Genomic DNA, 24,614 nt, shown 5'->3' with positions numbered 1-24,614 from the left:
CAGGAAGGAACTAGGGTCAAAACATACACATCAAGACGACAAAACAGAAACTTCAGAAGTAGTTCAAAGGGTGTGCAGTATTAGCAACAAAAAAATTGCCCTGGTAAAAAATTAGTGAACTAGACTAAGAATTACAGAAATAGGTTATTTTAGAGAGAGGAGTGTCAAAGCTAAAACAAATAGCAGCTTCTTTCTATTACTTGGAATTGCAATGGAATAAGGCTTAATTTGATTTTGACAGTGAGTAGAGAAATACCCAGGTTGGAAAGCAAAAGAGGAGGCTGACGCAGGTAAAAACAGAATGCTCCTCAGCAGCCAGGTTAGAAATTAGGTTAAATCTACTTCATTTTTTTTTTTTTTTTGAAATCTGTTATTAACGCTAATATGCAACCCACTATGAAGATGTATGCAGGCACACACATATCTCTCACGCTCATACATATTTTATTACCAAGCAGAGCTTAAGCAGGTCATAAACGAACACCCAACCACACGGAAATGATGTAACTTCTGATGGATGTTTAACAGTACTTCTTTAACTTTACTGTTGTCAATAAATTACAGTAAGATGAAGATCCCAAGTTTGATGTTAACGTAGCTGAAGTTTCTACTCAAGTACTGTTAGTATTATTTTATCTGTTATTTCCTTATTAGGAAAAATCCATAATGGCTGCATCTTAGCTAACTGTTTACATTCTTTTCTGGCCTTGCCCAGTGCCACTACATAGCTGTTTCATAAATATTTGCTTAAAACAAATATAACATGCTTATGCATGCAACTGTGCGCTCTTCCACGTTCCCTGTTATAATACTTTCAAGTAAATATAAGAGTATATAAACGGGTCTCACGGATTCTCTGGGGGTTCATTATTTAAACATATATACAGATATTTTTGAAGGTGGGAGTCACTAAATAACACAGCATCCTCTCACTGGAACCCCAGGAGGATCCTTCCAGGTCTCGGGACCAGGCATAGTTACGGCATTTCTGCTTCTTGGGTTTTCTTCCACACTGAGATTACTGAGTCACGGGAGTAGGTACGTTATTTTTGGTTTGGCAACCAGGAAATATAGGGCCATTTCTGTAGTCATAGGAAGCTTCCTGCTCTTACCCCTATCTTTCCTTTGGTCTGATTTGTCCTCACCCATTTTGTGTGCGTTGTGTTTTCTGGTCTTATATACAACTCTGTAACCACTGAGCACAATCAATCCTTTGTAAGTTTTTCTTGGTCCTGAATTGCCACGTACACTAGAGCTGAAAAGCATTTAAACACCTTTTGTCGGCTAAGAACTCGCAAAAGCTGAAATGCACGGGAGCAACTGAATAATGGATTTTCAAATTTAATAACTACAGCAACATGTTATTCAGAGCAATGTTTCCTTCCGCTTAATTGTGTCTTCTGGAGAAAGGCCCCCAAATATGTTTTGTGACCAAAAAATGTACTATGATCTCTAAGGTCTCTAATTTTCAGGTATGAAATTCTTTGACTGGTTCAATCTCTAAAAATTAGTATACAATACAAGCAGTTTTCATTTATACTAATAATTTCTGAAGCATCACCTATATTCATCCATCCGTTCCCCCCCCACCCCCACCTTCCCAAGTTATCTATAACATGGCTACTAACATGTTACCAGTTTTTATCGTGAGCTATGCTGGTTTTTTTTTCCCACTTGTCACCAAATTACTTTTTTTCAGGAGCTCTTTCATTGCCCCTTCCAGAATTTTACAAATCCATTCCTGCTTACTCTCTCTCCTCACTCACTCATCCACACCCCACATATCTATCATTTTTCCTTTCTGAGAGGCCTGTGTGACACACAAAAACCTTATAAGGTTTCTATCACTGCCCCCACATACAAGCCAATCTCTCCTACGACTCAATTTAGGAGAAATTCTCCAGGAGACATGTATTGAAAACTAGTTCTGATTTATACTTATTTAGAAGCCCCACAAATCTCCCCACTAATCTTTGGACTCTTGTCAAATATCATGGGTTTATATTATTGTAAGATGTTAGGTTTAGTATTTTTTTTTTTTTTTTAACTAACAGCATCTCTAGATCACGCTAAGCATTGGGGAATTTCGGTTTCCTGGCAATAGGGTCTTGTTGGATAAGAGTGTAAAACAGCAGTGTCCAGTGCAGAGTTGTAGTAGAGAATTCACTCAGGGAGGCTGCCGGGTACTCTCTCTCACTTAACTAGGGCAGCTCTGCTTTTTAACACACTGACCTATGTGAAGACTTCTTTTTTGAGGGAGAGGGAATTGGGTGGGGTCAGGAGGAAGAAATGTAGGTAAGGTTGTAAAACTATTGTCTACTGTGATCTCTCTCTTGGTCTGAAACAAATGCTGAGATCAGCTTCCTGGTTTATACCTGCATGAGTCCATCTCTTAGTGATAAAACCAAAAAGTTTTTTCCTGTGTCCCTGCTCATCCAAATCATCTTAAAATATGTTAAACAAGACTAACCTGGTAACTGGGTAAACATTTCAGTCTACAATTAGACTCTCTCCAGTTTAATTCACTTAAAATATTAATTGAGTATCACTCTACATAAAGCAATGCTTTATTCAGTGTCCTACGGCAAAACTGCCTGAATGTGCCATGCTGATTAAACATGGGCTCAGATATTTGCCACAATAGCTCCTTTAAATTCAGGAGCTTTGAAGACGAGACAGGAGTACAATGAATCCCTTCAAGTCTAGATTAAAGGAAACGGCTGGCTTCTAAGGCGAGGCCCTACCGTACCATAGGCTTCACTGACGTTCTTTGCCTTGTTCAGATTGTGCTAAGTCACAACCGTCACCCCTACTTGGAAAACTGGGGTCTAATTAATGAGGAGATTTGCCTTCTCTGCCTATTCCTGTCAACCTTATTTCAATTCATGGGGTCAGTTGTTAGACTCAAAGTCAGCTGACTCCATTCTTCCCTTTTCCTAGAAATCACATGCCTATTGTTAAGATGCTGGATCATTAAAAGTCAGAGCCACAGAGCATCAGTGCTGCCTACTGTAGACGCCTCCTCTTCCAGCTCATGGAGCTGGATGAGCTCATCCTAATTACACGGAAAACTGAAGGTCAGTGCATCAAATTAATGCAGCAGCATATTTCAAAGGGGCGTATGACCTCCCTTCCCTATTACAATTTGGTCAGTGAAAACGGTTCTCCCCTCCCTGCTGCCAATATTGTCAACAGGCATTCAGCAGAGAACAATTGGGAGTATTGAAACATGTAATTAAGTACTGCTTAAAACTACTCTATTCTAATTAATAGAGCCAATTTGCACAATATGTAATCTTTTCAGTTCTTTAGTACAGTCCAGTGGTCTTCGGTAAGCAGCTCTAATCTCCTCAGGCTCAGGAAAGAAAAGCTATTTTCTAACTCTACTCCCTCTTAAAAAGCAGGGGATAAATGCCAGCCAGTATTTTGCATGTTAACTCTACTGGCGTCAAATCTGGGATTCTGGCAAGCGGCTAGCTGCTGTTGGGTTTCCAGCCAAAACTCAACCAGGGACCAACGTAAGCAATATGCTGACACTGTGCAAGACAGAAACTGGTTGACATGTAAGATTTGGGTTTTAATAAATGGAGGTAGTTTTGAAATCAAAGATCAGGTTTAAAATTCCACTTTTTTTCCCTAAAGCTCTGATTTAGTAAATCATCAGACAAGGAAACATACCTTTGCATTTGTTTGTGGTCTTATCCAAAATTGCCTTTGTGGAAACAATCTTCCCATATCTAAAAATAGAAGGAAAAAAAAAGAAGTTATAATTGAGGAATCTTTATTAATATCTAAGTCCAGAGAACACATACATACACTTATCAAACCTCTGCAAACTTTAACGTATAAGATGTTCTTTACTAGGGGACAGAAAATAAGAATTTGAAACTCAAGCTAAACTAAAAAGAAGGAATGGCTGGACCTCTCATTTGGCTCTTTGGATTATAGTTTGATACTTAGCTTTGAGAAATCAGGCACTTACCTGGTGATCTTGGGACCAAAGAAATGGAATGTGAGCTTTAGGAAAAATAGTTTCTCTACAAAAAGCAGTTTCTTCTAGTAACACTGTGTGTGTGTGTGTGTGTGTGTGTGTGCTCAGTAATGCCTGACTCTTTGTGACCCCATGGACTGCAGCCCACCAGGCTCCTCTATTCATGAGATTTTCCAGGCAAGGATACTGGAGTGGGTTGCCATTTCCTTCTCCAGGGGGTCTCCCCAACCCAGGAATCAAACTCGGGTCTCCTACACTGCAGGCAGATTCTTTACCGACTGAGCTACAAGGGAAGCCCCATAGTAACACCATGTCTGTGGTCAAATACAAAGCCAAAGGCAAGGCTACAGAATTGTTAAGGGAAAGGACTATGATGCATATAGCCTTTATGAACTAACTGAGGCAAGAAAGCTCCCTGAATCACTCTATTCATTTTGCTTTTGCAGGTGATTCTGTGTGGCTCTAGATCATCACAGAAGGGTGTGTTGGAATATGTATCGTTAACACGCTTGATGGGATATTTAAGAATTTTAAATGTAATATTTAAAACAGGTCTTTTTATCTAAGATTTTGATGATTGTTTATAAATATATTTTTAAGACCTCTTTTAATGCCATAATAATAGTTACACAGTGTACTCACTTATGTATGTGTGGGCATGTGTGTGCAAGAAATAGGCAATAAAAAACAAAAATCAATGAACCAGGAATCAACCACTAATTTATGAGAGTTTGTATGAAAAATGTGTTCAAACTCCTTCATGTACAACAGAAGTTGGGGAAAGAAGGAAAACAATTCAGAATGTTAAAACTGAGTGCACTGCTATGGAAAACAAAGGGGGGACTTCCCTGATGCTAAGACTCTGAGCTCCCAAAGCAGGAGGCCCTGGTTCAAACCCTGGCCAGGGAACTAGATCCTGCATGTCTCAACTAAGACCTGGTATAGAAAAATAAATAATTTTTTTTTTAAAAAGAAAGAAAACAAAGGGGCAAGAGAGTTTAAATATATGTACTACCCTATATCCTTTCACAGTGACCAGACTACAATGCAAAGCACTGCTATCTATGTTTATTTTCAAAAAATAGAGAAGACCTTTGAAAAATAATTCTTAAAAATTACTGGGTCTATGGGAAATGCATCTAACATACTTCAGGTATCTGAGACTATTTCCACATTTATACACGGCAAATTCCCAAATGTTAATTTTCTATATATTCACTTTAGAAATTTTCACATTTTCTCTAATATTATTTTCTTGTGATTGCTGCTGAGGACTAAAAAGACTTAAAAGTTTTAGGAAATGGAAGTATCTGTGCAGTACTTTAAAACATTTTCAATGTTGCAGGTTTCTATTTTATGCATTTGAACAAGCTGAAAGATACTTATTTAGAAGAAACAAATAGTCTGGGCCACCACTCTCCCTCAGTTAATTTCACTCTGTGTAATCATGTAATCAGATGATTACTAACTGAGCATAAAAGTAAAGATAACTTAAGGTTTAAATGACAATTACATCCAACAGGCATAAGGCTGCATAAACACCTTCAATTCCCTGTAAAGATTTTGAGTATTTGCAACAATCTTAACAGAAGGTCACTAAGCTTACAACGTTTTTTTAAAAAAATCTGCAAACCAGAAAAAAGTGATTTAAAGACCACCTTTTAGCAACCATTTATCTACCTAAGTTATTGACACGCTTGATATTTATCAGAACTTTCTCCTTTGTACAAGTTTTAGCTGAAAAGGCTTTTAGAGTACATCCCTACCTCAGCCCTTTCCAAAAGCAGGGAAGAAAACTGGTGTGACTTCAATGTAGGATAAAGGTATTGGGAGTTACAGAGATTAAGGGACTCTGCTTGAGGTCACAGAGTTCAGGGTCTTTTGTAAACCAAACAGAAGGAAATTTACAGAAGGTCAGGGGCTGGCCTTCTATCTTTCTGGTTCTGCTCTCCACGTTAATAATGAGGAAGAAGATGTGGAGAGAGGAAGGAGCGGGAAGCAGGGAAAGAGAAGAGGCTCCTGGTAGCACTGAACCCAGAGACTCCATCCGTGCCATCTGGTTTGGGTTCTCTTTGATCTTTGCTACATCTGACATTTCTCCTTACTTTCACACCTTGGCTTCTAGGACCCTCATTCTGGGGATCCCATCTCACCTTTCTGCGCTCTCTTTCAGGTTTTGTGTTTTTGTTTTTTTCTTCCTCATTCAGCTCCCTCCTCTCTCTCCTTAACCAAGTTCTTTCATCACATTTAATAATTAGTCCTCTACCCTTCTCTTCCCTAGGAAATATATCCAATGCCATGGATTTGTTAAATGAATCTTCTCTGATGAAGCCAATTTCTCCTTCTTGGGTTTTTATTTCAATCTGACCAAAGGTTTAGCTTTTGTCTTCCTCTCTTTACTTAAACATCTTAGTATCTTACTGAAATATAAAATACTTAAATATCTAGTTAAATGTTACCTCGTGTCCTCTATTTTCTAAGTCGTATTTCCCAAGAACCCTAGACAAATCTTTCCTTTTCTCCTCTTCATGTATCTTTTCATTCTATAGCACCACCAGATTCCCAATCTTCCTGAAGTTTGTGGTCCCTCAAGTGAAGTGAAGTCGCTCAGTCATGTCCGACTCTTTGCGACCCCATGGACTGTAGCTTACAAGGCTTCTCTGTCCATGCAATTTTCCAGGCAAGAGTACTGGATTGGGTTGCCATTTCCTCCTCCAGGGGATCTTCCCGACCCAGGGATCGAACCCAGGTCTCTCGCATTGCAGGCAGACACTTTACCATCTGAGCCACCAGGGAAGCTGGTGACGTCCCTGAGACATCATCAACTCGGCCATTCCTGAATCCAGCTAGTCATTAACTCTTTTAACATGTGTCTAATATTAATTTGCCTTAAACATTACTTTGAACAGGGTTCTCTCTGAGACTTCCCTGGTGGTCCAGTGGTTAAGACTCTTGTGTTCCCAATGCAGGGGGCATGGGTTCAATCCCTGGTGGGGAATTAAGATCCCGCATGCTGCAGAGCATAGCAAATGAAAAAAACGGGGGGGGGGGTGGGGCGGGGGGCGGGGGGCGGGGGGAGTTGAACATGGTTCTCTCGTCTCTCCATTGCCCCCTCCTATCAATCTTTGAATTTAAAGAACCTGTTGTAACACTAGATTTTCCATGAAACCATCCCTAATCTCCTCAACCATTCAGTGGGTGATTTTATAAGAAACCAGAAAGGGAATTACATTTACTTAGTTTCTACTAAAGTTCTAGGCATTTTCTGTGTATGATCTTATTTAACTTCACAACAATGTTAAGAGGTAGCTGCTATTATTCTCTTTTGCAAATGGGAAAACAAAAGCTCACAGAAATTCTGGGCCTAAGATCTTGCCTAACACATCAAAACTGAAAAATAGTTAAAGTTCTTACTGCAGTTTCTCTATGAAACGAGAAATGCGCCAAGGCTTCGGTTGCGACCGCCTCTCTACGCAGGTGTGAGCCTCACCAGCCTCTCGCCCAGGAGACTGTTGCAGTCGGCCAGCCCCTGCTCCTTGGTAACCATGTGTGACTGAAAGGCTGAGATCAAGAACGCCAATATGTCAGAGAAGACGCAACAGGACTTGGTGGAGTGTGCTACTCAGGCATTGGAGAAATATCATATAGAGAAGGACACTGCAGCCCATATCAAGAAGGAGTGCGACAAGTACAACCCCACCTGGCACTGCATCGTGGGGAGGAACTTCGGTAGTTATGCGACACAGGAAACCAAACACTTCATCTACTTCTACTTGGGCCAAGTGGCCATCCTATTCTAATCTGGTTAAAAGCATGGGACTGTGCCACACACCCAGTGACCCATCCAAAAAGAAGGACTGCAGCCTAAATTCCAAATACCAGGGACTGAAGCCTTCAGCCTTGCCTAAGGGAACACCTCCACCTTTGAACCTTTATTGTGTTTTGTATAGGGCATTCTCTGTACTAGTTTGTGGTTATAAAGCAATTAGCAAAACAGCTTACATTTGTATTTATTTTCTATTCCACATCTCTCTGCCCCATGTTTTTTCTCTTCAAAATCCATTCCTTTAAAGAAATAACTCTGTTAAAGAAGTGTGCACTAATTACCATTTGTTCAAATAATCTATTGAAGATGGCTTATTACTTGATCTTGGGTAGGTTGGTGGGGGCGATTCCTTGAAGTCTCTATGGGATGTAACAGACTAGCCTTTTCAACACTCTTGAGTTTCATTCTTGCCCATCCTGTTCCTGTTGTGCATGGAAGAATACCTCTCAGAAGTGCATGTTGAGAAATGCATGGCAGAGAAACTACTGGATTAACTCTTACTCCTAACCTGACAAATACATTACTTAAGCGCTCCTTTGGGATAACTGCTATAGAGTGTTCTCGGCTTTAGGCCTCAAGAGATGATAAATGTGTAGTAGAACTCCTTTAAGCTTTCTATGGCTGTAAAATGGAAATAAACCGGTGAGAGAGTTGGGCTAATGAGAAATTTGTTGGGCTCTACACATTTCCCCTCCCCTGCCTTGGTCAAAGTATTTAAAGATTAAAGGTGGTCTCAAAGGGAAAAAGCTTTTGAGCAGCGGTCCTCCATGTGATCTAATAAAGTCTGCAGGAATTAAAAAAAAAAAAAAAAGAAATGATTTTGAGAAACAATTTCCTTTATACACTCAGAGTATGAAAGGTGAAGGGGAAAAAATAGAAGATCTCTTCTATTAAGGCATCAGAATAGATTTATTTCTCAAGCCAAAGCAAGTTTTTGTTTGTTTTAGACACAAGAAATAAACAGGTGGTTCATAGTTAAAGGAAGGATGGGGGTGTGTATAGAAGAGATATGTCTAACATTGATCAGTTTTACTTTCTATTGTGGTTTTCATCGTGATTTGTGGGTTAACGCTGAAAGCCCATGACTTCCCAGAAAGTCAAGACAGTTTTCACTCAGTCTGTGGTACTACTGCATACCAGCCTCTCTCCAATCCAGTGTTCAGGAGGCTGCTTCTATGGAGTTACCACAGGTGGTGGTGGGGGCAGGGGTCTGAAGGGTTTTCCTTTCCTACAACATCTTTTCTGTGAGCTGTTCACTCAATTATACTGCTCAGAGCACAAGGGGCTCTCACAAAAATACAGATCCCTGGCCTGGAAACAATACTTTTAAACTGCTCAGGCCCAGGGGAAGTTAGTTTCTCAGGGGCTGATGCAGTCATATTGTGGGGATGGAGTACAGAACAAACTCCTCTGATGACATGGGAAAGATCTAGAATATGGGGAAAAGCCACGTGGCAAATGGTACTTCAATGAGCAGGAAAGCGGGCAGCAGGGTTCAGAGTGGTCACTATCCCTCTCTGCTGGTCTTATCTGTAGTTATGATTTAATAATGTGAGGCAAATGATGGAGTGGCTGGGGGAGAAGTAATTACACATGATTAACATTTAGCCTAATTCTATCGTTGATCAGCAGTGCCTGTAAGAGTAACAGATATCTGGGGGGGGAAATTCATAAAGCAACCAGATTTTCACCTCCCCTGCTCCTATTTACAACTTAATTTGTAAAACAAAACAGAACAAAAATTCTAGTAACAGGGACATATGATTTATTGGAGAAAACAGGCCTCCTAACTGGGTAGAATTTACACTTAAAAAATACGAAGGAGACGCATGCCCAAGAGAGTAAGCTGCAGAATTTTATGGGGGAAAATATGAAAACAAAGATTCTTTGGGTTTTATCAGCTTCAAAGTAAGAAGACTCAGACTCACAGTTGTAGCTACCCAGAATATAATATTCTGTGCTAAGAGTAGACGATCCACCCCAGAGGAAACTCTGACAGTAAAAGGATAGAGAGCAATTAAGGGACATGACTATGGAGTACTGAAAATTTCAAAGGGAGAGGATAAACAAGTAAAAACTCAAATTTAAACCTATTGGCTGAAAAAACCTTTTGCTTAGAATCTACCTAAATTTCTTCCCTTTGCACCACAGCTTTTGCCATATCTGCCCATTTCCATTTCTTCTTTCATTGGCTGTAATATAAAATCTAAGTATATTTAGATCGCACTTACTAAAATACAGCTTGATTTTTCTCCTCTGTCCCCGATCACTTAGTCGCTTGTAAATTTTACCTTTTTCATAATTTACCATAATTATGATTATGGTATACAAAAGAAATGCATATTTGCTGTAATTTGAAGACATAGAAAAGTAGATTAAAATACTAAAGTCACCTATTGTCCCGGGAACAAATGTTAAACAGATTGTTGAGTATCTTTATAGACTCGTCCAGTGTGCGTGTACATGCATGTGCACATTGCATGTGAGTGTACACACGTGCACACACACACACATACACTGTCTCTCTCCGCTTCTAGAGAATTTGGAGCTTTTGAACATTGCTGGTTACAAGCCAAGCCTCTGGAGAATGGAGTTTATTCCACCTACTACCAACAGATGGCGGTAAGGGTTGATGAGTTATTTTAATATTGGTCATCCCAGTTAGAGATTCATTTAAGGCCCTATGGGGTCATTAGCAGTGCTTGTGTTAATTTATTTTATAAACATTATCAAACCAAAAAAAAAAAAAGCAGTATGTGAAAAAAAAAAGCTACAAAAAAGTGTACACATAATGTAAACAAAAACTGATTATTTTAAGTGTGAAAAAAGGTGGGATATTCCTCATGCATATAGGATGATGTTTGTTTGACTTAATAAGTGAACTGCCTCTGAAGGACAAAGAAACTTCCCACCCTGTGAGAGACTGTGCCCATGCAAATGAAAATAACCAGCAAGAGGGAGCAAGAGGGGGCTGAAATGAGGAAAAACCCAAACTTCTGACCATGTGCTATCGAATTAGCATCCACCCTGGAAAGCCTATGACCTAGTGAGTCAATTCAGGGGAATAACAGAAGTAACAGCTTACATTGATACAGCTCTTATCTTATGCCTGATACTGTTTTCAGTGATTTAGGTCAAATATTTGTAATCTTCCCAGCAATTTTTTGAGTAGGTGAAGTTTTATTATACTTTGTAGATGTGAAACTGATGAGTAGAGAGAGTATGGGACCCACTGAAGGTTACACTAGAAAAGGTCAGTTTTCATTCCAATCCCAAAGAAAGGCAATGCCAAAGAATGCTCAAACTACCACACAATTGTACTCATCTCACACGCTATTAAAGTGATGCTCAAATTCTCCAAGCCAGGCTTCAGCAATATGTGAACTGTGAACTTTCAGAGATTCAAGCTGGTTTTAGAAAAGGCAGAGGAACCAGAGATCAAATTGCCAACATCCGCTGGATCATCGAAAAAGCAAGAGTTCGAGAAACACATCTATTTCTGCTTTACTGACTATGCCAAAGCCTTTGACTGTGTGGATCACAATAAACTGTGGAAAATTCTGAAAGAGATGGGAATACCAGACCACCTGATCTGCCTCTTGAGAAATCTGTATGCAGGTCAGAAAGCAACACTTAGAACTGGACATGGAACAGATAGGAAAAGGAGTACCTCAAGGCTGTATATTGTCACCCTGCTTATTTAACTTATATGCAGAGTACATCATGATAAATGCTGGGCTGGAAGAAGCAAAGGCTGGAATGAAGATTGCCGGGAGAAATATCAATAACCTCAGATATGCAGATGACACTACCCTTATGGCAGAAAGTGAAGAGGAACTAAAAAGCCTCTTCATGAAAGTGAAGAAGGAGAGTGAAAAAGTTGGCTTAAAGCTCAACATTCAAAAAACTAAGATCATGGCATCTGGTCCCATCACTTTATGGCAAATAGATAGGGGAAACAGTGGAAACAGTGTCAGACTTTATTTTTCTGGGCTCCAAAATCACTGCAGATGGTGATTGCAGCCATGAAATTAAAAGACGCTTACTCCTTGGAACAAAAGTTATGACCAACCTAGATAGCATATTCAAAAGCAGAGATATTACTTTGCCAACAAAGGTCCGTCTAGTCAAGGCTATGGTTTTTCCAGTGGTCATGTATGGATGTGAGAGTTGGACTGTGAAGAAAGCTGAGTGCCGAAGAATTGATGCTTTTGAACTATGGTGTTGGACAAGACTCTTGAGAGTCCCTTGGACTGCAAGGAGATCCAACCAGTCCATCCTAAAGGAGATCAGTCCTGGGTGTTCATTGGAAGGACTGATGTTGAAGCTGAAACTCCAATACTTTGGCCACCTCGTGGGAAGAGTTGACTCACTGGAAAAGACCTGATGCTGGGAGGGATTGAGGGCAGGAGGAGAAGGGGACGACGGGATGACATGGCGGGATGGCATCACCGACTCGATGCACGTGAGTTTGGGTGAACCCTGGGAGTTGGTGATGGACAGGGAAGCCTAGTGTGCTGTGATTCACGGGGTCGCAAAGAGTCGGACACGACTGAGCGACTGAACCGAAGTGAAGGTTACACAGCTGTGCTGTCCTTACTCGCTCAGTCATATCCAACTCTTTGCGATCCCATGGACTGTAGCCAGCCAGGCTCCTCTGTCCATGGGGATTCTCCAGGCAAGAATACTGAAGGGGGTTACCACGCCTTCCTCCAGGGGATCTTCCCAACACAGGGATTGAACACAGGTCTCCTGCGTTGCGGGGGGCATTCTTTACCAGCTGAGCTACCAGGGAACCTGGTAAGTAACAAAGAAGAGAGGCAGAAGATTGCTTTGGTCAACCATGTGGATAACTACAGATACTTTACTTGCCAACTGCCGAATATTCCAGAGGTTCAAAGCAGTTCCCAGTGTTGAGTCTGCACAGCTCCAGGCAGGTGGCAGAGGGATGAAGGTGGCCTCTGCACCTGCTAAGTCTCTGAGACAGATACTGATAACATTCACAAAGTTGTTACCTGACCTTCTGGGTAGGCAACATTGTTCTATTTGAAATAAGAGGCCCAAGACAACAAATGTATCAGTCAGGAGGAGGTATGGCTGGCTTTAAAGCTTCAACAGAGAAACTACATGTATCTGTTTGGTGGGAATGGATTTATGAATGAGAGTCAAAACTTCCTTATGACTACGGACTTGTGGGAAAAAAGGGAAAAAAATTCACACACATATACACACACACACAGGTGATACTGTATATACAGTTCCCTAATTTGCCTTTTTTTTTTTTTGCTTCTTTATCTTTTCAATGACTTCCCAGGAAAGGGGATTTCCTACAATTTGCTTTAGCTCTTCTAAAAATGGTTGAATAGGAGAAGGAAAAGAAAGTATAAATTATATGCATTCTGCTAACAGCAAAGTTTGTTGGACAACGAGGCCTAAAATAGAAAAAAGCAGAAGGAGCTGTTTATCCATGTTATCCTGAATCCTCACTATTTTGAATAGCTCAACTTGTTCTCTTTTCTTTATTTACTTAGTATAAGAAGTGGTAAGCATTTGAAGATAAGGTCTATGTGAAATTTAAAAATTAGGCAATCAGTATCAGACAGGTATTTTAAAACTTTCAGCTTTTTGGCCTTGAGGATTTTCGCTGTCTGTATAAGACATCTAAGATACAACAACGAAAGGTATAGAAAGATATTCCATTTGTAATTCCCGTCACTTTGGCTTGATTCCTTAATGTTCGGTCACCGCGCCTTTCACTTGTGCTGTACAGCTGGGTGTGCTTCGTGAGTACATGATTCTGTGTATGGGACAGAAGAGGAAGGCGCATCTGATGTGGCTGGAATGGCAGCCGGGGCTTGAAGGTGGACAATATTTGGCAGGCAAAGTTGCTGCAGTCCTAAAGGTCAAAGGCAAACCTGGTCCTGAAGCTGAATGGAACATGTGAAAGACAAGTACAGTCCAGAAGGAGGTCGGACTAAGAAATCAAGCCACACATATTTACAGCATGTCTCCAGTAGGCCCTTCACCATCCAAGGCCTATGAAAAATATGTAAGATGCCATTCCTGCCATCAAGGGGAACAGTTTTGGAGAGAGGGAATATAGGGATTTTTTAATATTAAAAAAGTAGCTAAGAATGTTGTGATCTTGTATGATGAAAGCTAAATAAAGGAGCATAAACAGGATGAAGGTCAAGTTCAGCAAAAAAGACTTTGGGGAAAAGAAATTCAGGTAGGCCATGGAAGATAATAAACAGAGGACTCTGTCTAATGCAAGCTGTGTGAGGAGTAAGGCAAGCCAAGTCTGAAAAGGCCCGACAGGGCCTTGGGTTCTAGGAAAAGGAGTCAGGGAACAGAATGTGGCTGGAGGTTTTGCAACTGTGGAATGATATGATGAAAGCAGGATTTGGGTTAAGATTAATAAAAACCTTACAGCTAGACTTAGCAGAGAGAAATGTTACATTTTTGTTTCAGTATTACTCTTTTTTTTTTGGGGGGGGGGGGCGCTCTTTGTACTCAGGCAATAACATTCAAGTTCAAGAAGTTACCATGGAGGGCTCAGGAGAGCTAGGAGATGAATGGGAAGGTTCTAAAGGACAGGAAAGCTTTAAGACAGAGGACTTGTTTTAACTAGCCTTAAATGCTTTAACTTAATATCTGAGAAAAATAGCCTGTGGTATCTGTGTTATAGAAAGCCAACGGTTTGCCTCTGTGAACAAAGAGGAGAGGGAGAAAAGGAATCACCATGGGCTTCTTTTCTGAACTATCCTGGAAAGGACAGTAAATTCCGGCTCCAGTTCCAGACCTGGAGCCTACAGATTAATGTAGCAGAAGCAAACACCATCCTCGAGTGGTCCAGCCCTCAGCTAGACGGGCTGCTTTACAACATATGAGCTGATGGGGAATAAACTACAGAAGTTTGGGAACAAAGCAGCACATTTTTCAAGAGAAAATATATCGACATATCTAGTTTTTCATAACACTGAAATTTTAAGATGAACATATCCTTTCAGAATACTAAGAAAACTGGTAATTTATACCCAGATTTGGGATGAATATAACTTAGGACTAAATGTAGAACCACTCCTGTTACTCTGCCTTCTCAACACTGATGCTGGCACAGCTAAACTATTATAAATGCTACACAAAAGCAACAATTGATGCTGTTTATTGCATGTATGGCTCAAACTAAATAATTCATATAGAATGAATATTTAAAACCACCTCATTAGAAATGGCTAAGATGTACTTTTTGCCATATTCTGTGAAAAACTTATACCTCTCTTCTAAATAACAAGCACACCATAAAGCATTTGATTTATTACACAGATTTGCTATTAGAGCTTAGTATCCAGTCTATTATGATCTGCAGTCAAGGCAAAGTAGCTTTACACTATTTTATGTTTTTTTAAGAGCACACAGCACACAAAGGGTCACTGACCCTATCTTATGACAATATTTTAGCCAGAAGTCACGGTACTGCAGCACTTATGCATGCAGTCACAGATGGTCAGGCCCACATTAGTGCGCCCAAGTACTAATATGTCAGAGGAAAATAGTACTTGCTGAAAATGGAACCCAGAATTTTGCAAGTAAAATGTAGATAGTCTATCATAAAAATGAGTCTCAAAAAGTCTCAACACACTGATTAATGCCTAACATTTAAAACAAAGGCAATTTAATTACATAAAATCGTGTTTTATTTCTGAGTTGAATTTATAATCTGACAATGATAGAGCATTTAAGAAATATTCTTCCTCTTCCACCAAAACCTGTGATGTATTTTCTTTGCTCTGACAATCTCACCTTCACGTTGATACAGTACTTCACCAGATGAGAAGGAAGACAATTGTTACACTGGGAAGCAGATGGAGCTACCGAGAGAGACCTGTCTTCCAGTGCACCTCCGGCCAATAGCCAGCTCTGTGGTTTGGGTATGCATGTCTGGCCTCAGCATCCCCATTTCTACCAACGAGGATGTGGTAACATTTCCTTCACGGCACTGTTACTAGGGGGTCAGCACAGTGCTGGCCCATGACAGATGCTTGGTAACAAATAAATGTTAACCTTTTCTCCCACCCCTCCTGGAATTATTTGGATTAAGGGCACTTTAATTCTTATCACTGGAGATCACTAAACTTCCCTCCTCACCTTCACAGTGATGTGGTCCTTAAGACAGAGAATGTTGAGAAATATAAACTCAACCATTTTTTATGGTTACTTTTCAGTTCAGGTCTTTGCATAATGAAACCCTCTCAATATATATTGCTTGAATGAATAAAACATAAACATGCAATATACATTTTTTCCCTTAAAGGGTTTGGTATGGGGAATTGAGGGAGACTGGCAGCCAGAGCAGGGAAATACTCCATTCTGCCTTGAACATGGCCTTGTATCTTATCCCAATTTAGCTTATAAAAACAAATGAGGGAAGCAAGGTAATTTAGGAGCTTAATATGGAATTAAAAATTGCTACTAAAAGGAAATCTACAAAGGGTTGGTGGCAGGGGAACACAAAAAACTGAGAAGAGTTTTGGTTCCTAGATTGTTTTGCAAAATCAAAACTAGAAAGCTTTTACACACAACACACACAGAGTACCAGAAGTCTGTAAAACAGAATGCATTAAACGTCAACACTCAAACCATGACTGTTTCATTCAAAACAAGAAGAGTGTGACAGAGAGCAAAAGTAAACATGCTCTCTAAAGTAAAACAGAGAGTTATCTGAAACTATGAAAACAGAGTGTGCAAATTACCTAGAAATTTCTCTTGCTTCTGACACAAACTAAAAAAGGACAGGGTCAAATTGGACATTTCCTAGACTGAACCCTAATGTTGGCTTTGATCCAGCACCAGCGTATTGATTTCGAAATGCCGTGAGGCCATCTTTTTTTAAAGTAATAAATCCTGACTGCCTCACAACCTTGAAAAGCCCGTTTGAAGAACAGACTGAGAAGGAAAGTGGTATCTATTTTACTCACTTCAGTTCTAAGAAATCTGGGGATATACTGTAAATGCTATGATTAGTTAAAAAAAAAAAAAAAGATACACTTGAGTTGGATAGGCAAGGGAATAGCCTGCCAGCACAGTTGATGTTTCTAAACTTAGATATTTCGTTCAAGGGTCACTCATGACAGTGGTCACGTCTCTTAAGAGCATATCTGATGGATAAACAGGGCTCACACGTGGGTTTCCCATTGGTTTGTTTCTGAAAAAGACTTTCCTTGGACACTGCAGATAAATATAAACAATTATTCCAAAGACAGAATAGTATGGCTCTAAAACTTAAGAACATCAGAGAGGATGATATGCAAAAGAATGGATGACACCACCCTTATGGCAGAAAGTGAAGAAGAACTAAAGAGCCTCTTGATGAAAGTGAAAGAGGAGAGTGAAAAGGTTGGCTTAAAGCTCAATAGTCAGAAAACTAAGATCATGGCATCTGGTCCCATCACTTCATGGGAAATAGATGGGGAAACAGTGGAAACAGTGGCTGACTTTATTTTTTGGGGCTCCAAAATCACTGCATTTGGGGATTGCAGCCATGAAATTAAAAGACACTTACTCCTTGGAAGGAAAGTTACGACCAATCTAGACAGCATATTAAAAAGCAGAGACATTCCTGTCTAGTCAAGGCTATGATTTTTCCAGTGGTTATGTATGGATGTGAGAGTTGGACTTTAAAGAAAGCTGAGTGCCAAAGAGTTGATGCTTTTGAACTGTGGTGTTGGAGAAGACTCTTGAGAGTCCCTTGGACTGCAAGGAGATCCAACCAGTCCATCCTAAGGGAGATCAGTCCTGGGTGTTCACTGGAAGGACTCATGCTGAAGCTGAAACTCCAATACTTTGGCCACCTGATGTGAAGGGCTGACTCATTTGGAAAGACCCTGATGCTGGGAAGGATCGAGGGCAGGAGGAGAAGGGGACGACAGAGGATGAGATGGTCGGATGGCATCACCGACTCAATGGACATGAGTTTGGGTAAACTCTGGGAGTTGGTGATGGACAGGGAGGCCTGGCGTGCTGCAGTCCATGGGGTAGCAAAGAGCCAGAAGCGACTGAGTGAGTGACTGAACTGAACTGAACTGAAAAGAATGGAACCAAAGAGAGCCAGCCAAATGCTGTAAGTTACTTTAGTATCAGTTTCACAAAATTACTATGTTTCAAATGAAGGTAATATGCCTCACTTTCAAGAGAGCTTAAATTTACTGCATTTTCCAGAAATAAGGGGGCTGTGAATGAAGTGGTGGTGGTTTAGTTGCTAAATTGTATCCAACTCTTGGGACCCCATGGACTGCAGCTCCAGGCTCCTCTGTCCATGGGATTTCCCAGGCTGGGGCTAAAAGTGCTTCTTGTTTACAGGACACCATCAGCAAGGATTTTCCAATCTTGGTTGTTTTGAGAAAACCTGCATAATAGGAGAGGTGGTAATGGAGAGGAAAAATATCATTCTGATTCTTTAAAACAACAGAAAACTAGATTCTAGAAGCAAAAGGCAGGTAAGGCTAATGCTGATCTGAAGTGAAATTCCAGAATGGACTGGTGAACTAGAAGGTTAGCAAGACTGAAAAGAACAGACATCAGTAAAGTCCTTCGGAGCAACTCAGGAATATTCAAGTTTGCTCTTTCTACTCTGGGGGTGGGTGAGGAAGGTCAGGGTTGCTAGGAAATGCTACAATGTATATTTTGATTTGAGCTAAATAAAAATCATTATTTGCTCAGGGATTAGAGGAGTATATCTGGGAAGAGGAAGTGTGGTTTGGGTGAGTGGGCAACTAGCTAAACAAGTGACTGAGCTAGTCTGATGGTCAGGGTGACGGTCAGCACGGAGGAACCATCTAGTGATGAGCCACAAGGCTCTGTTCTTGGCCAGCATGTATACATTTAAAATTGCTATAAACCAGGTCACTGATAGTGCATTTATTAAATATATAAACATCCCAGACCTGGGGGTGGTGGTGAAAGTAAGATGTCAGAATTATTTCAACAGGCTAGAATGAATTTTTGGCCAAAGCCAACACTGTAATATTTAAACAGGGAAAAGTAAGTCTTAATATAAGTTCCAAGGTGGGGGGTGGTGGGGTGGTGGAGGTCAACTGTATAAATTTAGGGAAAGCCTTGGCTTACTCATATGAAAATACCTGGATTTTTTGATTAGGAACAAATTCAAGTTCTCTGAATGAGACAGATTTAGGTTGTACTGAGGAAAATATATGATCGTGACCATAGAAAGAAATTTATGCTTTTGGGCCTCTTCGCTCAACATTCCCCGACACCCACCACTATGGGTTGAATTGTGTCCAACCCCATCTACACCCCCCTCCCAAAAAAAGTACATCCAAGTGCTAAGCTCCAGTACCTGTGCACGTGATTTGGAAATAGTCTTTGTAGATATAATCAAATTAAGATAAGGTCATTAGGGTAGGCCTGCATCCAGTGTGACAGGTGTCCTTGTAAGAGGGCAATCTGGACTCAGATGGAGACACAGGGAGAATGCCATGTGATGACGAGACAGAGCTTGGGGGTGAGGGGGCGGATACAGCTGGAAGCCAGAACACTCAGGACTGCCAGCAAGTCACCATGGGCTGAAGAGGTGGGGAAGGATTCCCCCAAAACTTTCAAAGAGAACATGGTTCTGTTGACACCTAATTTTGGATTTCTAGCCCTCAGAGCTGTGAAATAATGATTTTAAGTTAGCCAGTTTATGGTCCCTGTAACAACAGCCTTAGAAATCTCAAACAGCTCCAGATTACCCGTGGATCCTATATAAGCCCTGCTCCATCTTAACTTCCTGATATTTAAGATGTCACTTCACCTGGGAGATTCAGCACCTTTCTGCAGTCTTGGTGTAAAGCTTGTCTCCAGCAGCAGCAAGCCTTCTCTGGCCTCCCCTGACCAGGCTAAGCGCTGCCTCTGCCACTGCCTGAGCTAGTGTGTCCCACCACCTCCCCGGGCAGCCCTGCATCACCTCCATATCTGCATCCCACTAGATGTGTGCCTTTGGATCACTTCCTCTCTGTATGCCAGCCCCCAGCATAGTGCCTGACAGTGATCAACAGTCATAACTCAGGAGAAAGGAGTAAAGGAACAAAGGAATAATGACAGCCTGCTTTCAGAGTGCTTTCTCCAGGAAACATGTTTGTCCTAAACATCTCCTTTTACTTAGTCTGAGCTCTTCTGGGGGAGAGTAGGCACGGTAGGCAAAGGTCTAGAAATCATATCCTACAAGGAGGAAATGGATGACAGCCTTGCAGATGCTCACCTGGAAAAGAAATAAAAAAACTATAAAGAAGTCCTGTCTAAAAACTATCTTAAGGGAGCTTGCCACCACGAGCAGCGTTCAAGTAGGGCTGGGTCAGAGATGCAGCTGTAGACGCAGATTTCACAAAAACCAGCCCAGGGAGAGATGGTCGCCAAGTGGTAAACAGAAAAACAAGTGCAGGGAATTTTTCAAAGAGTTAAATTTAATCTAAATTTATGGGCTTCTCACACTTCTGGCATTAAACAAGTGTGATTCTTTGGGACCCCATGGACTGCAGCTTGCCAGGCTCCTCTGTCCATGGAATTTTCCAGGCAAGAATTCTGGAGTGGGTTGCCATTCCCTTTTCCAGGGGATCTTCCTGACCCAGGGATCAAACTTGTGTCTCTTTCATCTCTTGCATTGGCAGGCAGGTTCTTTACCAGCTGAGCCACCAGGGAACTCCTATTAAACAAGTAGTGGTATTAAAATAAATAACTAAATAAAATACTTTGGGTAATTTTATGAAATAGTGACGAAAGATGGTGGTTGTTTTAGCTTGTGTCTTCCTGACAAAATAAAAATTTAACAAATATTACTAACTATTTATAACCAGTGTCTCCAGCATTGCAGGCAGATTTTTTTTATCATCTGAGCCACCAGTAGAAGCTTGGTTAGTGTATTCATTCTTAAATCCCCAAATCTGGAGAGCCACTAAAATATGGTGGGGTGGTAAGTGGGAAGTTGGCATTCCTGCTTTGAAAAGGAGACTGGCCTGGGTGATCAATCAGATTAATGTTGGTAAGGATAATGGTTACATGCACAGAATCATTCCGGTCAAGAATAAAGGCAAAAAATATCTTTCAAAAAACAATACCACACACAGTTGAATTTATTTTAATTTCAAATTATAAACTGGGACAAAAACAGCTCAATAAAATCCTGTAAAACTGCACATGAATAGACCACGCTCTCCCCCCGAAAAATACACATAAGGCTCTGATTAGCTCTGTTCTCTCTGGTTTTATCTCTTGGATTTGGCTGAGGTGGGCGTGGTGATGACCATTGCTTACAGCAAAAGTGTAAGTCTCCTTACACTTTCGGAGACTCTCCTGCTGAGGAGAACACAGCCTTCAGCTCCCCTGATTTCCTGCTTCATTTGGGGCTTACTTCAATCAGCCTTGGCTTCCCTTGTAGCTTAGCGGGTAAAGAATCTGCCTGCAGTGCAGGAGACTCGGGTTCGATCTCTGGGTTGGGAACATCCCCTGGAGAAGGAAATGGCAACCCACTCCAGTATCCTTGCCTGGAAAATCTCATGGACAGAGGAGCCTGGTAGGATGCAGTCCATGGGGTCGCACAGAGTCAGGCACGACTGAGCGACTAACACTTACTTCAATCAGTCTCGTATGCTTAAATGGTCAAGGTAAAATGGGTCCTGAAAAACGCAGCATTCTACAGATCATTACAAAGGTCTCATACAACCTGCAAGGGAGCCTCAAAAGGAAGCTGAAATCCCAGTGATAAAAGAGAATCACCGAAGACACGGTGTTAAAGGAAGTCACCAGAAAGTTTACCACATAACACAGTTTTACATATAGAAGCACATACATTATGTGTACACACACATCCACATGCACGTACACAAGAGTTCTTTCTAGGTGAGTGTGAAGCTTTTTCTATTTTAAAGAGTAAGCGTAACATCTCTGGCATTAATGTGAGATGCAAATATAAGGCCACCCAGATAGAGGTGAACTCACTCTTCCCGGACCCCACCCCAGGCACCCCTGGGCGGTGATGGGGTGGGAAGGCCAGGTGGGCTTTCTTTGAGCTTGAGCTGAGTGAAACTAGGGAATATGTGAGACTACGGGGGAGGTTAGGGATATGACATGATCATCTTGCCTGTGCTTTTTTGCCAAATACACACTGCATATTATCTATATCATGATCCTAATGATACAAACTCCCACTCACTTATAAGGAACATGGTGGCTGTTTTAAAACACAGATAAAGACAAAACCCTAAGTAAATATTTAGGGTTTCCCACTACTTAACTGTTCAAAGCTCAGCTTATCAAAATATTTGTTTTTCTTTCACCTGGGTTGGCCCCCACCAGGCCAGCACCAGTTCCAAACTGTATCCAGAGGAAGGTGATAATTGCCCCCTTAACACCCAGGCCTTTATGAGCCCATCTTTGCATGAAATGTTCCCTTGGTATCTGATTTTCTTGAAGAGATCTTTAGTCTTTCCCATTCTGTTGTTTTCCTCTATTTCTTTGCATTGATCGCTGAAGAAGGCTTTCTTATCTCTTCTTGCTATTCTTTGGAACTCTGCATTCAGATGCTTATATCTTTCCTTTTCATTTCTCTTCTTTTCACAGCTATTTGTAAGGCCTCCCCAGACAGCCATTTTGCTTTTTTGCATTTCTTTTCCATGGGGATGGTCTCGATCCCTGTCTTCTGTACAACGTCACAAACCTCATTCCATAGTTCATCAGGCACTCTATCTATGAGATCTAGGCCCTTAAATCTATTTCTCACTTCCACTGTATAATCATAAGGGATTTGATTTAGGTCATACCTGAATGGTCTAATGGTTTTCCCTACTTTCTTCAATTTGAGTCTGAATTTGGCAATAAGGAGTTCATGCTCTGAGCCACAGTCAGCTCCTGGTCTTGTTTTTGTTGACTGTATAGAGCTTCTCCATCTTTGGCTGCAAAGAATATAATCAATCTGATTTCGGTGTTGACCATCTGGTGATGTCCATGTGTAGCTCTTCTCCTGTGTTGTTGGAAGAGGATGTTTGCTATGACCAGTGCGTTCTCTTGGCAAAATTCTATTAACCTTTGCCCTGCTTCATTTTGTATTCCAAGGCCAAATTTGCCTGTTACTCCAGGTGTTTCTTGAGTTCCTACTTTTGCATTCCAGTCCCCTATAATGAAAAGGACATCTTTTTTGGGTGTTAGTTCTAAAAGGTCTTGTAGGTCTTCATTTATAACCGTTCAACTTCAGCTTCTTCAGCGTTATTGGCTGGGGCATAGACTTGGATTACTGTGATATTGAATGGTTTGCCTTGGGAATGAACAGAGATCATTCTGTCATTTTTTAGATTGCATCCAAGTACTGCATTTCGGATAGATGGGGAAACAGTGGAAACAGTGTCAGACTTTATTTTGGGGGGCTCCAAAATCACTGCAGATGGTGACTGCAGCCATGAAATTAAAAGACGCTTACTCCTTGGAATGAAAGTTATTACCAACCTAGATAGCATATTCAAAAGCAGAGACATTACTTTGCCAACAAAGGTCCGTCTAGTCAAGGCTATGGTTTTTCCAATGGTCATGTATGGATGCGAGAGTTGGACTGTGAAGAAAGCTGAGTGCCGAAGAATTGATGCTTTTGAACTGTGGTGTTGGAGAAGACTCTTGAGAGTCTCTTGGACTGCAAGGAGATCCAACCAGTCCATTCTGAAGGAGATCAGCCCTGGGTGTTCTTTGGAAGGACTTATGCTAAAGCTGAAACTCCAGTACTTTGGCCACCTCATGCGAAGAGTTGACTCATTGGAAAAGACTCTGATGCTGGGAGGGATTGGGGGCAGGAGAAGGGGACGACAGAGGATGAGATGGCTGGATGGCATCACCGACTTGATGGACGTGAGTTTGAGTGAACTCTGGGAGATGGTGATGGACAGGGAGGCCTGGCGTGCTGCGATTCATGGGGTTGCAAAGAGTTGGACACAACTGAACTGAAATGAACTAATACCCAGGCCTACCCTAGGCTCACTAATTGCTCCAAGCTCCTACTTGGGGATCAGAAAGAAAGCAGGGGATGTATTGAAGTGGCAGCTCTCTTTCTAGAATTGACTCCAGACACTTCCCAAACCACACATCTCATCTACAAAGGTGATCGGATGCAGAGCATGTGAAGTCAGGGATGGCTGGTGGACAGGAACACGCACTTTTAGGTCCAGTAAACAAAAAAGTTTCCTTCTAGTGCCTGGATATAAAGCACAAAAGATAACCAGAAGAATCAGAGAGATGATGCAATGGAAATTCAGGAGACAATGACAAGCCAGGGTCTTTAAAACTGACAAATGAAACCATGCAATTCAAGCGTGAATCCTGAATGGTGAACCTCGAAGAACAGAGAGAGACAGAAAGTGTGGTCAGCTGTATAGCACAGGGACAGCTCAGTGCTCTGTGATGACCTGGAAGGGTGGGGTGGAGGCTCAAGAGGGACGGGATGTATGTATACTTATAGTTGATTCACACTGTTATACAGCAGAAACCAACACAACATTGTAAGGCAATTATCCTACAGTTAAAAAGTTACCATATAAAAAAAGTGTGGTCATTTTAAGCGGATGAAAACTTGAGGGGCATAGTACCTTTCCTGGCACCATGTGTAATGAGATGCCCACATTTGCAAATTCATTTTGGCAATGATGATCATTTTGTAGGCTTACTTCTAAAAGTATTTTTATCCTGTCCAATGAGGAATCCTTCATTACTACTCACAAGCATTTATCTACAGTACCTAAAGATTTCCATTTTTCTGACACATTC

At 41.1% G+C, this 24,614-nt stretch overlaps 1 protein-coding gene across 2 annotated transcripts in view; it reads right to left on the bottom strand.

Moving 5' to 3' along the window:
• The window catches only part of RBMS1 (RNA binding motif single stranded interacting protein 1), a 217,832-nt gene that overhangs the window by 35,775 nt on the left and 157,443 nt on the right, over positions 1-24,614 (bottom strand). For both annotated transcript variants that reach the window (XM_052657381.1, XM_052657390.1), the window contains exon 3: positions 3,679-3,737. In XM_052657381.1, coding sequence (XP_052513341.1) covers positions 3,679-3,737 — 59 coding nt within the window. The remainder of the gene's footprint in view (positions 1-3,678; positions 3,738-24,614) is intronic.

This window comes from Budorcas taxicolor, chromosome 2 (assembly GCF_023091745.1).
Source record: "Budorcas taxicolor isolate Tak-1 chromosome 2, Takin1.1, whole genome shotgun sequence".
Lineage (NCBI taxonomy): Eukaryota > Metazoa > Chordata > Mammalia > Artiodactyla > Bovidae > Budorcas > Budorcas taxicolor.
The sequence above is the reverse complement of the archived record's forward strand: the minus strand, read 5'-3'. Positions and strand labels throughout refer to the sequence as shown.